At 47.7% G+C, this 14,135-nt stretch overlaps 2 protein-coding genes across 3 annotated transcripts in view; one reads left to right on the top strand and one right to left on the bottom strand.

Moving 5' to 3' along the window:
• Positions 1-1,255: 1,255 nt before the first annotated feature.
• Positions 1,256-4,549, bottom strand: LOC135233487 (probable gluconokinase). Its single transcript, XM_064297089.1, has 5 exons — positions 4,393-4,549; positions 3,730-3,760; positions 3,550-3,636; positions 2,820-2,863; positions 1,256-2,026 (listed from the first exon to the last, which is right to left on the bottom strand). The coding sequence occupies exons 1-5, from the start codon at positions 4,428-4,430 to the stop codon at positions 1,669-1,671; spliced, it is 558 nt and encodes a 185-aa protein (XP_064153159.1). The 5' UTR covers positions 4,431-4,549; the 3' UTR covers positions 1,256-1,668.
• A 582-nt stretch (positions 4,550-5,131) lies between these two features.
• frmd3 (FERM domain containing 3) overlaps positions 5,132-14,135 on the top strand; it is a 32,753-nt gene continuing 23,749 nt past the window's right edge. Inside the window, exon 1 of one of the 2 annotated variants that reach the window (XM_064297075.1) lies at positions 5,132-5,475. In XM_064297075.1, coding sequence (XP_064153145.1) covers positions 5,371-5,475 — 105 coding nt within the window. In that variant the 5' untranslated portion in view covers positions 5,132-5,370. The remainder of the gene's footprint in view (positions 5,476-14,135) is intronic. The other variant, XM_064297073.1, reaches the window with a different exon arrangement.

Genomic DNA, 14,135 nt, shown 5'->3' with positions numbered 1-14,135 from the left:
GTATGTGTGTGTGTATGTGTTTGCATGTGTGTCTGATTTTATTTCTGTTATTTATTTATTTATTTATTTATTCCTTGGAGCAGTACTTTTTGCTGCCACTAGATGTCATCAGTGTGCGAACCCTGGCCGTTTCCCTGTCCCTGATGTGGGGGGAGAGTAATGGCCTGAGTCACTGTTCAGGGTCATTTAGCTGCTTCGCTGTTGTTATGTAACTGAGTGCTTTTAGTATCCTTCACTGTACAGCTTAGGCCTCCCAGCCCTGACCTCCACTGCAGACACGAAGCAGCCCAGTGTGTTCACACACCTGTGTGCTGGTGCCCTCTGACAGTGCAGGTGTTCACACACCTGTGTGCTGGTGCTGTCTCAGTGCAGGTGTTCACACACCTGTGTGCTGGTGCCCTCTGACAGTGCAGGTGTTCACACACCTGTGTGCTGGTGCTGTCTCAGTGCAGGCGTTCACACACCTGTGTGCTGGTGCCCTCTGACAGTGCAGGTGTTCACACACCTGTGTGCTGGTGCTGTCTCAGTGCAGGTGTTCACACACCTGTGTGCTGGTGCCCTCTGACAGTGCAGGTGTTCACACACCTGTGTGCTGGTGCTGTCTCAGTGCAGGCGTTCACACACCTGTGTGCTGGTGCCCTCTGACAGTGCAGGTGTTCACACACCTGTGTGCTGGTGCTGTCTCAGTGCAGGTGTTCACACACCTGTGTGCTGGTGCCCTCTGACAGTGCAGGTGTTCACACACCTGTGTGCTGGTGCTGTCTCAGTGCAGGTGTTCACACACCTGTGTGCTGGTGCCCTCTGACAGTGCAGGTGTTCACACACCTGTGTGCTGGTGCTGTCTCAGTGCAGGTGTTCACACACCTGTGTGCTGGTGCCCTCTGACAGTGCAGGTGTTCAACCTTAGAGCGCTGATGTTGGCGTCTCACAGGTAGGCATGGGTATCGTTTAGATTTTGCCAATACTGGTGCTAAAATGATACCTTTACTTTAACGGTACCAGTACCCAAATGATGCCTAAACCAATACCTTCTGTTAAAAAAAGAGAAAATGACTACATTTAAAAGAATGTATTTTTTTATCATAAAAACAAAGAAATTGAATATTGTAATTGTTTTATTTAATTGTTTAAGTGGTTCATTAATTTGGCCTAGTAAAACTTTAGCTAGCTTGCTAACAGTACCTGCTGTCACTAACTGAGTCCACAGAGCGCATGTGACGTTAGCTAGCGAAGGCGGATTTGGTCCAGTTAGTTCCAGTCGTATGGGAACCGGTGCCATAGTGATCCAGCCCTAGTCACAGCACAGGTGTTCAGTGTCAGAGCAGTGATGTTGGTGTCTGAAATACCACATCATTCCGTGAGTCAGCCCTCCCCAAAAACGGCCAGACGGGCACTTCCTGTGAGGTCATCCCTCAAACCCAGAGGAGGTCGCATCGTCACTATGGAGACAGCCTTCCAGAGACAGCATGTGGAATGCAGAGCTTTTGGCCCATTAATCTCATCTGCCTGGGAATCGGTCGCCCCTGCAAGGGGGGGTAACGACAGGGGGTGGCCCGCAAAGTCAAAAACGAAAACTCAAGTATGTGAGAGAAGAAGAATCACTGGTAATAATAATGCTTGCAGGAGCAACTCTCCCTGGCCCCCCGGAACTTCGGTGTGTTCCCATGGCTACAGGTGAGCAGAGAGAGCGCGCTCGATCTCCGCGGCTATCTCCGGCATGCCGTTCCGGATGTCGAGGGCGAGCGCGTTCTCGGCGGGCGAGGGCGGCTCCAGGGCGTCGAACTGAGACCGCAGGAGGCTGGGGGGCATAAAATGGCCGCCGCGTGCCTGCACCCGCTCCTGGATCAGCTGGAAGGAGCCCTGCAGGAAGGCGAAGAGCACGCCCTCCAGCCTGTCCCCCAGCCCGGCCCCGCCCCCGCCCCCGCCCCCGCCGTCCAGGGCGCAGCGGCCGAACAGCAGCAGTTGGCGGTACAGCTTCTTCAGCGCGGAGCAGACCAGGATGGCATTGGTTCCTGCGGCCATCTCTCTGCAGAGCAGTGAGTGCAAATTACCGCAGGCCCTGCACTGCTAACCTCTCAATACCACTAACACACCCTGTACTGCTAACCTCTCAGTACCACTAACACGCCCTGCACTGCTAACCTCTCAATACCACTAACACGCCCTGTACTGCTAACCTCTCAATACCACTAACACACCCTGTACTACTAACCTCTCAATACCACTAACACACCCTGTACTGCTCACACACCCTGTACTGCTAACCTCTCAATACCACTAACACACCCTGTACTGCTAACCTCTCAATACCACTAACACACCCTGTACTGCTAACCTCGCAATACCACTAACACACCCTGTACTGCTAACCTCTCAGTACCACTAACACACCCTGTACTGCTCACACACCCTGTACTGCTAACCTCTCAATACCACTAACACACCCTGTACTGCTAACCTCTCAATACCACTAACACACCCTGTACTGCTAACCTCTCAATACCACTAACACACCCTGTACTGCTAACCTCTCAATACCACTAACACACCCTGTACTGCTAACCTCACAATATTACTAACACGCCCTGTACTGCTAAACACTCACTTCCGCTAACACTCTCTGTAATGCTAAGCTCTCAATACTGATAACGCACCATGATACCATGATACTGATACTGCTAAGCTGTCTACTCCTAACGTGGCCAATACTGCTAACACTCCCCAAACTGTTATGCTCTCAATACCATTATGCTCATCGCTGCTAACACACCCTGTACTGCTACACTCTGATAGTGCAGAATGCTTTATGATTTTATTACCTTTGTATGATGTCATGCAGGAGGAGGAGCCAGGGCGTTCGGTCCTGGAACACAGACAGCAGTTAGTCAGTCAGCAGCGCTCTCCTCCAGCAAAAACACACTCCCTCACACCCCCCCAGTGCCCCCCCCCCCAGCCCTGTGGTGAAGGACATAAGAGCACAAGTTTTATTTATGCTTTTCATGTCCTCCCCTGCCCTGCCATCATCTGGTAACAGAAATACGCCACGGCTCCTTACAGCAAACACTGCATCTACACTGCACAGCCTCTGAACACACACACACACACACTCACAAACACACACACACACACACACGCACACACACGCACGAATACACACACTCACAAACACACGCACACACACTCACAACACACACACACACATACGCAGGCACTCACACATGCACTCACACACACAAACACACACGCATGCACGCACACACACACGCACTTACACACACACGCACTTACACACACACACACACACTCACATGCACCCCCAAACCCACACTCACTCACAAACACACGCTTTCAGATGCACATAAATCCAGGCAGACAAGTCTTTCAGAAGGGATGAAAAACACGACTGAGCAGAATCTCCGTGCTGACGGTGCCCTTTGAAAGTGCTGAACCGTGCAGTCTGCTCAGGGCCACGGCCCAGGCCCGTCGCCACGGGAGCGCGGAACACTGTTGCCTGGACACGGTGCAGGTGACACAGACGGAGGCGATCACCTGATCAGTCAGGGGAATTCCGCTGGCCATTTTCTCGATGTTCTCTTTGGGGTGATAGTCATCGCCCTCGTACAGCGTCCATCCCAGCTGAAAAACGGTATGAGCACTTGTGTAAACAACAGACTGATCGACCAAATGAATGACCGATTCGTGCTGATAGTAAATATGTTCGCTTCTCACCTTTTCAGAGAGGAGAGACCCTACAGTTGACCTGTGACACAAAATAAGCACACTATTTAATTTAGTTTGATTCTGGGAATCTTAGCTGCAGTGAACATAAAGGAACTACAACAGATGCATCAACTGCATCATGATTTGTACAAATTATTCTTTTTTTTAACACTCTTTTCTTAATAAATTCAAGTTACACATTTTCATTTACAAGAGGAACAAAGGTCAACTGTCACATTTGTTCTGTCCTCTACTTCTGTAAAGTTCACACACATAAAGTTTAAATTCTCCGAGCCTGGCCACAGTGGCGAGCCATTCCCTGACAGACACAAGAATCACGTGAACTGTAAAATTTTGCATTTCGTTTCGTTTTGCTTCTTGTCACTCTGCGCGAGTCCGAGCTGTTCCGCAGACTCCGTCAGCGGTCGGTGTGCTTTGATAAAACACGATGAATGAACCGGGGCCAAGTAGGCTACTAGTGACATGGGAGATTAATTCTGTTGTAGGCTATCACGTCCTGAAAGATCACCGCACTAAATAATGCTTATTGCCCCTGTCAACGGCGACACTGGGTGGACGTTATTTATCAACTGCGGGGAAAACCATAATTACAAGTGCACTGATGGATTTTCATTAAATCGATGAATTTACTGAGATAAAATGCAGACCTACTTCCCACTCCCGGACACCCCCATGATAATAAGTATCATGCCGACAGGAGCAAGCAAGGGACGAACCGAGTCAGAAGCTACCAAAGCAGCTCAGCGCTCCAACAACAGAAATGGCAGCTTGCCGTGTAGCTCTCGGTGACGCGCAACATGTCCGCCGCGTCTTTCTATTTAAAGCCACAGTAGCCTCAACATGCGCGTGCCCAGGCACGGGCACCTTATTTCATCCTATCATCGGGAACAGAATTCGATTAAGAAAGAGCCACTTAGCAGCAAGATCATTAGCAAAAAAACATTTGTGATCTGTGAATTAGGTTGACTGCTGTGAGCGCACGGTCCTGTGTAAGGTGACGGTGAGAACGCCACTCAAGAAAGACACCTGACCAAGCACACTGCCAGTTCACAAATAATTAGATAGGCCCTATAAATTAAGACCGTGCGCGACACCTGCCATTTTATGTCATACAAATGAATAACATCGTTCAGCCATCTAAAAGCATGGCGCTGGTCAAAAATATGCGTAGCTAGTATTACGATCGCCATGAATTTTAAATTTTGTCCTCAAAAAAAAAAAAGTGGCGAAAAAACTATAATTAGCTGTTTAATGGTGCAGTTTAAATGGCGTTACGAACTCCCATTCAAGGTTCGCTCGTTAATGGTGCTGCAAATAGGCTAATATAAGTTAGCTAGCAACCGGGGAAACGACGGGGGGGGGGTCCTGCGCTCTGTGGATGGAGACAATCTCTCAGACCCAGGCGTCACAGAGAACGAGAGAGGGAGGGAGTGAGGAATGAAGGAGAGGGAGGGAGAAATAGAGTGCTTTCACATTACAGAAACAAGACAGCGAGGCTCATTCCCGTATCTCGCGAACCTCAGACGCCTGATGCCTCATCCCTCCATCAGCGCTGCACAGCAGTTTCTCTCGTTTGAGCCAGGGCGTTGCTTTGTCATGTAGAAAATTAAGAAAAATAAGAAAAGAAGAATGAAAATGCTTCGATTTCGCACTTCGAGCATCCGGTCCTTAAACCAGGAGATCCAGTGCACGGTGAGGCTGCTGGATGATACGGAGATCTCGTGCAGCATCCAGGTATGAACATGTACGACTCGAGCGCATTCTCCGGCGTCCTTTCGATTCGACTGCCAAGCTTCTATTCTGATGATCGAAGCGTGAAACGGTGAAATGCAGCTTGCGCCATAACTGCACCAGTGTGAACCCGAACATCGTTGACAAGTGCCACGCACGTTTACCAAACAACAGGCAGGTCCCTCACATCGTGCGGCGCCATGTGTCAGGGATATTTTCAAGTTGTCGATTTGCAAAACAAATTCATGCACAAACGGGACCGTTTAGGATACACAAAGCTGAGCGAAATTCAATATTAAAGCCGTCACGTTAAAGAGGTTCGCCGCTTTCGATGAGCTCTTGAGAAACATATTTTTGTCGATGAAGCGTGAAATATGTTGGTTCTGCGCGCGCCTCGGGATGCATGGACCACATGCAGGACACTTCTGAAAGTTGCTGAGTGTAGAATTGCGGATGGACGTTCTCACCCTTTCTCCTGCCAACCATCCTTGGGGGCCAAATTAAGTTTTGTGCTGGAGATTGATCAGGGGAAGATATTAATGGTTTTCTGACTGTAGATTTCATCACTAATAGAATCACAGATTTATGAGACAGGAAAGTAAGAAAAACATGGGACGGTGTGTTTTAATTGGGGTATCACAAACTCTTTCAGTCAGTCTCATGCATCATGGTGAATTTGGGGTCAGATATTGAACTAGGAGAAGGTTCTGAAATTGAGTTGGTTGCTTTGAGTGGCATGGATACTTTGGGGGTGTTGAGCTGCACTGGAGCGGGCGTGGTCAGAGCTAGAAGAGGTGTGGTCAAGGATCACGGTTGTCACCGGTTGTCACCGCTCTAGGACTTTGGGGGCCCTAAACAAGAATATCCAGTTCAACCCCAAACAATCCCGGTGGGAATTATGAAGAAGGGTGGGGGGTGGACTGGGGGACTGGGGGACTGGGGGGTTGTCAGAACTGGTCACGGACTGGGGGGTGAAGGAACCAAGGACAGTAGCAATCACAGACTGGGAAGCTGATTTTCACAGACATATAAATACATCCCTGGGCCACACATGACTGGTTGTGGCCCAAGGATGGCTGTGGCCCTAAATGACCCGATAGTGTTTATGCTAGCGGCTGAGTCTGGTCTCACCTTTCTCCCAGATTTCAGAGTGAAGGTAACGCACAAGCACTGATGTGATGTCGTCTGATGTAATGGGATGGGGTGAGATGAATTGTTAAGCGGAATTGCCAAGTACCAAACCATGTTTTAACCAGAAGGGTGGACTCACATCCTTGCCTCTCAGTTTGTGTTTTTATATTTGTACTTCCTGTGGATGCAGAGATTAGACTTAAGTATGTTGGCATAGCACTGGGTGGTTATGTTAGCATAGCACTGGCTGGTTATGTTAGCATGGCACTGGGTGGTTTCTTCAATGTACCATTGGTTGGGCTTCTTTAGAGTAGCATTGGGTATGTAAAATTAGCATAGTGCTTCTGTGGTGGGTGCATTTAGCGTGGCGTTGGTTGCATTCGTTAGGCATGCTTAGCACAGTGGTTGGTTGTGTATGTTTACTCTCGCGACCATGAAGAATGAATTTTTTGCATAGAAATTTGGTTGATAAGTTAGCATAGAGTTGGTGCGCTGGGTGGTACAGTACTGGCTGGGTGCCTGTGATGCTGAGCAAATGGATAGAGGTCTCTCTCTCTCTCTCTCTCTCTCTCTCTCTATCTCTCGGTCTCTCTCTCTCTTTGCAAGCTACTGAACTCTACATTGTATTGACTTGGCTTGTCTGGTTTGGAGCGTGTTCAGTCCTCATGCGTCCCTCTCATAAATATTTAAAGAGCTGCAACCTTGCTCCTCCGGATGGGCTAATGGGGAAAAAACTTGTGTTTAGTCGTATGCATTTTTTAGGCAATCATAGAGCCCTAATGGCTTCCTGTTCCTCTGGCTTTTCACATCTATATTTCATAATCTTCCACGCACTTGCTCTCTCTTTACCCACAACACTCTCTGCCTGCTTGACTGGCGGTTTTCATCCAATATAGGTCATGTACAGACGAAAGGAAATAAACGCAATCTCTCCACGAGCTGTGCGTATGTGTATGTGTGTGTGTCTATCAGTGCTGTCTGTCTGTGTTGTGAGTGGTTGTGGATGCATCAAGAGATATGTGTGTGTGCGCATGTGTGTGCGCACGTACATGTGTATATCGAGCTCTGTGTGCATGTACATCAGAGCTGTGTGTGTGTGCGCATGTATACATCAGAGCTGTGTGTGTGTGTGTGTGTGTCAGAGGTTACTGTAGGTATGCCCTCTTCTGGCGTTCATACTGAACGCTGAAAGCTGGGAAGGTCAGATGACAGTGTGTCCTACCTTTCAGAAGAAGATGCTCTTTAGGTAATCAAACCGGGCCTCTCAGGTGTGGCTTAATGACAGGTCATAAATGTCCGTTTACAGCTGCCAGCTGTTTCAAATCAGCAGGGCTTTTTATAGACTGTAAAAGGGAAAATAAAAATTCACAAACAAGTCATTTACATGCATTGTATGGACATGAGTGCACATACACAAACGCACGCGCACACACACACACACACACACACACAGCAGATAGTTTTCCTCCCAGCGGAAACTGTGAGCGATATCACTGCCTCCCCTACCCAGATGCCTCAGACAAATATCACATGACACATGAGGGACCGTTTTGCTCCAGTGCTGGAGGAGTGGGACAGGGAGCAGGAGGAACAGGAAACAAGAGTAGCATGAAACGGGGAACAGGACACAGGTGGATCAGGATGCAGGGGGAACAGGACGCAGGTGCAACAGTACGCTGGGGAAACAGGTGGAACAGAAAGAAGAAGGATTAGGAAGCAGGAGGAACAGGACACAGGGAAGAGGACGCAGGGGGAACAGGACATGGGGAAGAGGACATGGGGGAACAGGAAGAATTGCATTACTCAGCTTTATAATGGAGTGCTAACTCCATGTGATTTAGTAGGCAGTGTGCACTTACACTGTAGCATAGCATAGTGTGTGTGTGTGCATACGTGTATGTGTCACATACCTTTACACTGGGAAGATGTTAATGGTAGTTATGAGAGATCAGGAGCAAGGGATGAAAGAGGGAGAAAGTTAGAGGACTGGAGGTAAATGTACAGATGGTGAAAGAGGAGACAGGGGGAGAGAGGCACAGGCGGCTCTGTCCTGTACCGTGCTGCTGATTCTGTTCCTGGAGACGGATACAGTGCACAGACTTATCCGCTCACCCCATAGCAACCGGCGGCTCGTCTTTCAGTAATATACCCATGCCTGCATAATGTCACCTTGTCTGTATTTATATTAGTAAGCATTGCTGACGCCGTCTTCGTATTTCTTTGTGCGTGACTAAATATAGCTCAGCGTCTCTATTTATACCTCTCCTCTGTCCTTTGATGAGTTAAGGAGCTACGTTGTCAGGCGGTGGTTGACCGTCGAGTCTGAGCGTTCGTACTCTCCAGATAATTCCCTGGCTGACTGAGCGACTGGACCTGCCCCAGTCTCCCCTGTGGGTTTCACACAAATTACAGGAATTTAGAAACTAACAAAATGGCTCAAATGCCTTCAATCACGCAGAGGGCAGATTGTGAGCTACTTGTGCTGTTTCATAATGAGGTTCGACTACTGGCTAACGGTGGTAAACACATTCAGACTGATGGCTAACGGTGGTAAACACATTCAGACTGATGGCTAACGGTGGTAAACACATTCAGACTGATGGCTAACAGTGGTAAACACATTCAGACTGATGGCTAACGGTGGTAAACACATTCAGACTGATGGCTAACAGTGGTAAACACATTCAGACTGATGGCTAACGGTGGTAAACACATTCAGACTGATGGCTAACAGTGGTAAACACATTCAGACTGATGGCTAACGGTGGTAAACACATTCAGACTGATGGCTAACAGTGGTAAACACATTCAGACTGATGGCTAACGGTGGTAAACACATTCAGACTGATGGCTAATGGTGGTAAACACATTCAGACTGATGGCTGACAGTGGTAAACACATTCAGACTGATGGCTAACGGTGGTAAACACATTCAGACTGATGGCTAACGGTGGTAAACACATTCAGACTGATGGCTAACAGTGGTAAACACATTCAGACTGATGGCTAACGGTGGTAAACACATTCAGACTGATGGCTAACGGTGGTAAACACATTCAGACTGATGGCTAACGGTGGTAAACACATTCAGACTGATGGCTAACGGTGGTAAACACATTCAGACTGATGGCTAACGGTGGTAAACACATTCAGGCTGATGGCTAATGGTGGTAAACACATTCAGACTGATGGCTAACGGTGGTAAACACATTCAGACTGATGGCTAACGGTGGTAAACACATTCAGACTGATGGCTAACGGTGGTAAACACATTCAGACTGATGGCTAACGGTGGTAAATGTATTTGTACCGCTGGCTAGTAGTGATGAATGCATTCAGGCCGCTGTCTAACTGTGGAAATGTGGTCAGGAGGCGATCAATTGCATCTCCCGTCTGTAAACATCTCCACCTCTAGAGCCTCATATCAAAGCACAACATTTAAAGGATTTTTCTCCCTCTCACTTCATATAGGGGAATATTTCAGTCTCATCTGAAATGAGTTGATTTATTTGTAGTAAAACGAAGAGGTTTGTCAGTTTTAAATGTTAGATACTTTGTTGTTACGTTGTTTTAAAAAAAAAAAAAAAAATTATTGTGTGTATTCTGTGTTAACAGCAGCCAGACACATTAATCCAGCTTTGTGCTTTTGAGAAAAAGATTTGTCTGGAACTTCAGTGGAGAATAAAATCAGCCTGGTTGAATGTGGGCTTTGATGTTGTTCTGTGCTGAATGCCATTAACCTGCTTTATCACACTGGAGTCCACTGAGAGGCTAAAATATCAGACACGCTTTCTCTGTCTGTCTCTGTCTCTCTCCCTCTCCCTCCCTCTCTCTCTCTCTCTCTCTCTCTCTCTCACACTAACCTTTAGTAAGCACATTTTTACCTTCATTAGTGGAGCATTCTGGCTGACATTTTCATTTTGTTTTGCGTACAGACCCTGCCCAATCAATGTGATGCCAGCCTGTTGCCATGGGAAACTCTGTACAACATTTGCGCAGAAGAACAACATGAAGCAGTGAAAATAAGGCAAGGGGAAACATAATTCCCCTTGTCTTATTTTGCATAATATCCTAAATAAAAGCAGATGGTTTGAGCAGTGCATGCTTGGAGATGGTGTTTCAAGTTGTGTCTATGGGACTGACGTGATGCTGAGAGCAGTGCATCCTGGGACACTGTATTCCCATTACTGTCTGTGGCCTCTGATGCCGATGATAAGCCTTCCCTAGGGGCTGGCTCAGCGTATCAAATACCCCCCCTCAGTGAGACGGGGGAGTGTCCTGATTGGTCGGCAGTAATTGGCCTGAGACACAGCGTGAGTGTTTTGGGGACTGGTGGAGCTCTCAGCAGGGCGTGTGTGTGTGAAAGGCCAAACAATGGCTTGTACGGCCTGTCTCTGTGAGCTCTGGTTTGAGCGCTGTCTCTTCAGAGCGCTCTCTGCTCGGAATCCTGTCTGTTCAGAACACCGTCTGTTCAGAATGTTGTCTGTTCTGGACTCTGTCTGACTCTGGTCTGTTGAGAGAGCTGGATGTGTTAATGAATGCTGGTTTTCTGGTGTTGCCCTGTTGCTCCAGTCTGTCGGGGGGGGGGGGGACACATTCTGCGGAATTAAATCATAGTGCTGACTTCTGGGGTTCCCAGAGCCACCTCCCTGCTGGGGGCACTCAGACAGGTGCAGTTCCCCCAAATACCCCCCAGGGAGAGTCTCATGCTGGCAATGGCACCTAAAGCCCTACTCACTCGCTAATACCATCTACTTTCCTGGATGCACCTTTACCTGTTACTTTACCTGAACCTTTACCTGTACCTGTACCTATAACCTTACCTGTACCTTTACCTGCACCATTACGTGTGCCTTTACCTGTACTGTGTACCTCTCACTCACTCTGCTGGCTCTCCTTTGGAAACACAGGGTGTTCTACGCTTGCAGTTTGGATTTAATGCTCTTCTTAAAGTGTAGTTGTGAAGTAATTTTTTTCAGGTTGAATGTCTGGATTGATTGTAGACTTTAGAGTTTTTTTTAGTTTTTCTCTTAACCTCAGTTTCCTGCTAATTCTTCTCGTTTAAATGGGGCTTCTATTAAGTTTCCAGCTCCACACCTCAGCCAGCCTAAAAACAGACAGAAATGACACCCAGGGGGGAACTGAAAGTGTCTTAGGTTCAGCGCTGTTTTTTTTATTATTATCCGTCTCTGTGTGGAGCCTGACTGGACTGGCGATTAGCAGGGCGATGACAGATTGATGATGTGGCTTTATCTTCGGGGCAGACAGGTCTCGCCATGGGGCAGAGAGAGTGTGCAAAATACACACAAATACCCAAACACGTTTATCATAAACGGTCCGTCAGTTACTGCTACCTGTTTAACAGATGCCCTTTATTGAGCATGTCTTTCATAGCTAACGTGCGCAGGTGTGCTGTATGTACCGTATTAGCATGGAGCTGCAGGTTTGCTGTAAACCTTCAGTGGCAGTGTCTCTTTTTCTTCCCCCTGTCTGTGCTTTCCCGCTGCCGGTGTTAAATGCGCGATGGAAAGTACCGGCAGCATCGCATGCTGTGTGTGTGTGGCTGCTAGCTAGCGCTAATGTTTACTGTTTCTCGCGGCGGGAGCGGGCTCAAGCCCGGACGTGTCTGCGTGTCCGCGGGGGCCAGCGTGTGCGTAAAGCATCCTGATGCTCACAGAACCAGTCGCACGCGCACGCGGGCAGCCAATCACGTGCAGGCAGCCGGTCACACAGGCGGCCAATTACATGCAGGCAGCCAGTCACACGCTGCCAGACAATCACTTGTAGGCAGCCAGTCACACAGATGGCCAACTACGTGCCAGCAGTCAGTCACACGCAAGCAGCCAATCAGACACAGGCAGTCAGTCACATGCAGGCAGCCAGTCAGACAGTGGTAGCCAATCACACGCAGGCAGCAATTACACATGCAGTCAATCACACGCAGGCAGTCAATCACACACAGGCAGCCAATTGGACACAGGCAGTCAATCACAGGCAGCCAATCAGGAGAGGATATGGCAGGATAAGGAAGAAGCTGAAGAGCGGGATTAAATGTGTGCTGATCGACCAGACTTCAAAGGATTACAACATATCATGAGGGATTGGTAATCTCTATTCCTAGAGCCGTTTTTGTAATTCTGTCAGCCACATTATAGTTCTGGTGAAGCATGTTCCAGTTGATTAATGTTTGTTAATATTATTACTATTACTGAAATGGCATTATCTTGTACCATGTTCACCTGAGTAATATTACTAGCCTTACATATTGCAAATGGAAAAAACATATTTTTTCCGCTGTCCATTTAATATAATATTGTAAGATTAGCGAAGGGTGTTGGAGTTGAAGGAGTTAAATCATGCTCTTTGCTCTTGTATGCTGTTCTGTCCACAAGTCCTCAGTCTCTGTATAACAGTGGTTCCATACCTCTTACTTTATAATGGGCGCATTGCAATTAAGCATGTATAATTATAGCCTAATAATAGCATATAATAAAAAGTACTAATTTAACTGACTAGGCAAGACCATTAATCAAAATTGCTAAACTGACCTGTCATTCATGAGAAACTCAACTGCCCAACCCCCTCGCCCCCGGCCGATACAATCCCTAAGTCACATATGGGAGATCCAAACATACAGACGATTGCCAAACCATTTTTGAATAGCCAAGACAAAAACAAAAAAAATAGAAAAAAAAGAAAAGCCTTTTCATCTTAGTCTGTACAATCCCTTCTGAACCATTTTACACGCCTTTGCAGAAACCTCGCACACTTCCTTCCACGCGCCGTGTACGCATGTCGCGTTTCCGTGTGATCGAGGGAAAACGTGACTGTGTTTAATATTTAACCCGGAGCGCTTTTAAATGTGTATATCTCAATCGCACTGGAAGGATACGGGGACAAACCTTCCTGCCAGTATGCTAGAATTTCTGCGCTCAGTTATAGCGGACCACAGTTTCTGATGTAGATTAGAAGGATCGATGGGCGCTCCCAGATTGAGAGATCATTCTTTGCTGCCTTCTCGGCTGCGCGTGTTGCCGCGCTGCGTGTTTCTCAGAGACTTAGTGCAACGGCGCTGCAGTTTTTTTGCGCGTTTCTTGCCGAGCTTGAGACACTGTTTTGGTGCGCTGCGTTCCCCCCACCCGCACGCAAGATCAAACACAGCTGTGCCTCACGGCTCCTGCTGTATCGTCCCCATGGTGACAACAGAACACACGCTGCTCTCTTTGACAAATGTGAGAAACTAAGTTTTTTCCCTTACATCGTGGATGTCTGTGTGTAGCTGTGTGATAACGCCCAGCTGTGATATTGCCCCAATGTAGCTGCGTAATAATACTGAAAATCAGGCCAAGAGTTGTGCTGAGGCAGATTCTCTGCTTTCATACGGCCTGTATCTATCATACATCCCACGTGTCTGTATTTGTTTGTGTTCTGTGTGCAGTGTGTATTTACACTCGATACAAAGGTTACTGTTGTTCTAAATATTTTTCACACTGCCCGTTTTATGAATTCAGGCTGCGTTTCAACGCTGAATC

This window comes from Anguilla rostrata, chromosome 10, assembly GCF_018555375.3.
Source record: "Anguilla rostrata isolate EN2019 chromosome 10, ASM1855537v3, whole genome shotgun sequence".
Taxonomy (NCBI): domain Eukaryota; kingdom Metazoa; phylum Chordata; class Actinopteri; order Anguilliformes; family Anguillidae; genus Anguilla; species Anguilla rostrata.
The sequence above is the reverse complement of the archived record's forward strand: the minus strand, read 5'-3'. Positions and strand labels throughout refer to the sequence as shown.

What these genes read in the sequence shown, in the direction of transcription:
- LOC135233487 (XM_064297089.1), bottom strand. Translation starts at nt 4,430, where the DNA reads ATGATACTTATTATCATGGGGGTGTCCGGGAGTGGGAA. An exon ending in GGTCTCTCCTCTCTGAAAAG is followed by an intron (nt 3,637 to 3,729) that starts GTGAGAAGCGAA and finishes ACCGTTTTTCAG; the next exon opens with CTGGGATGGACGCTGTACGA. An exon ending in CTGCATGACATCATACAAAG is followed by an intron (nt 2,027 to 2,819) that starts GTAATAAAATCA and finishes ACTGCTCTGCAG; the next exon opens with AGAGATGGCCGCAGGAACCA.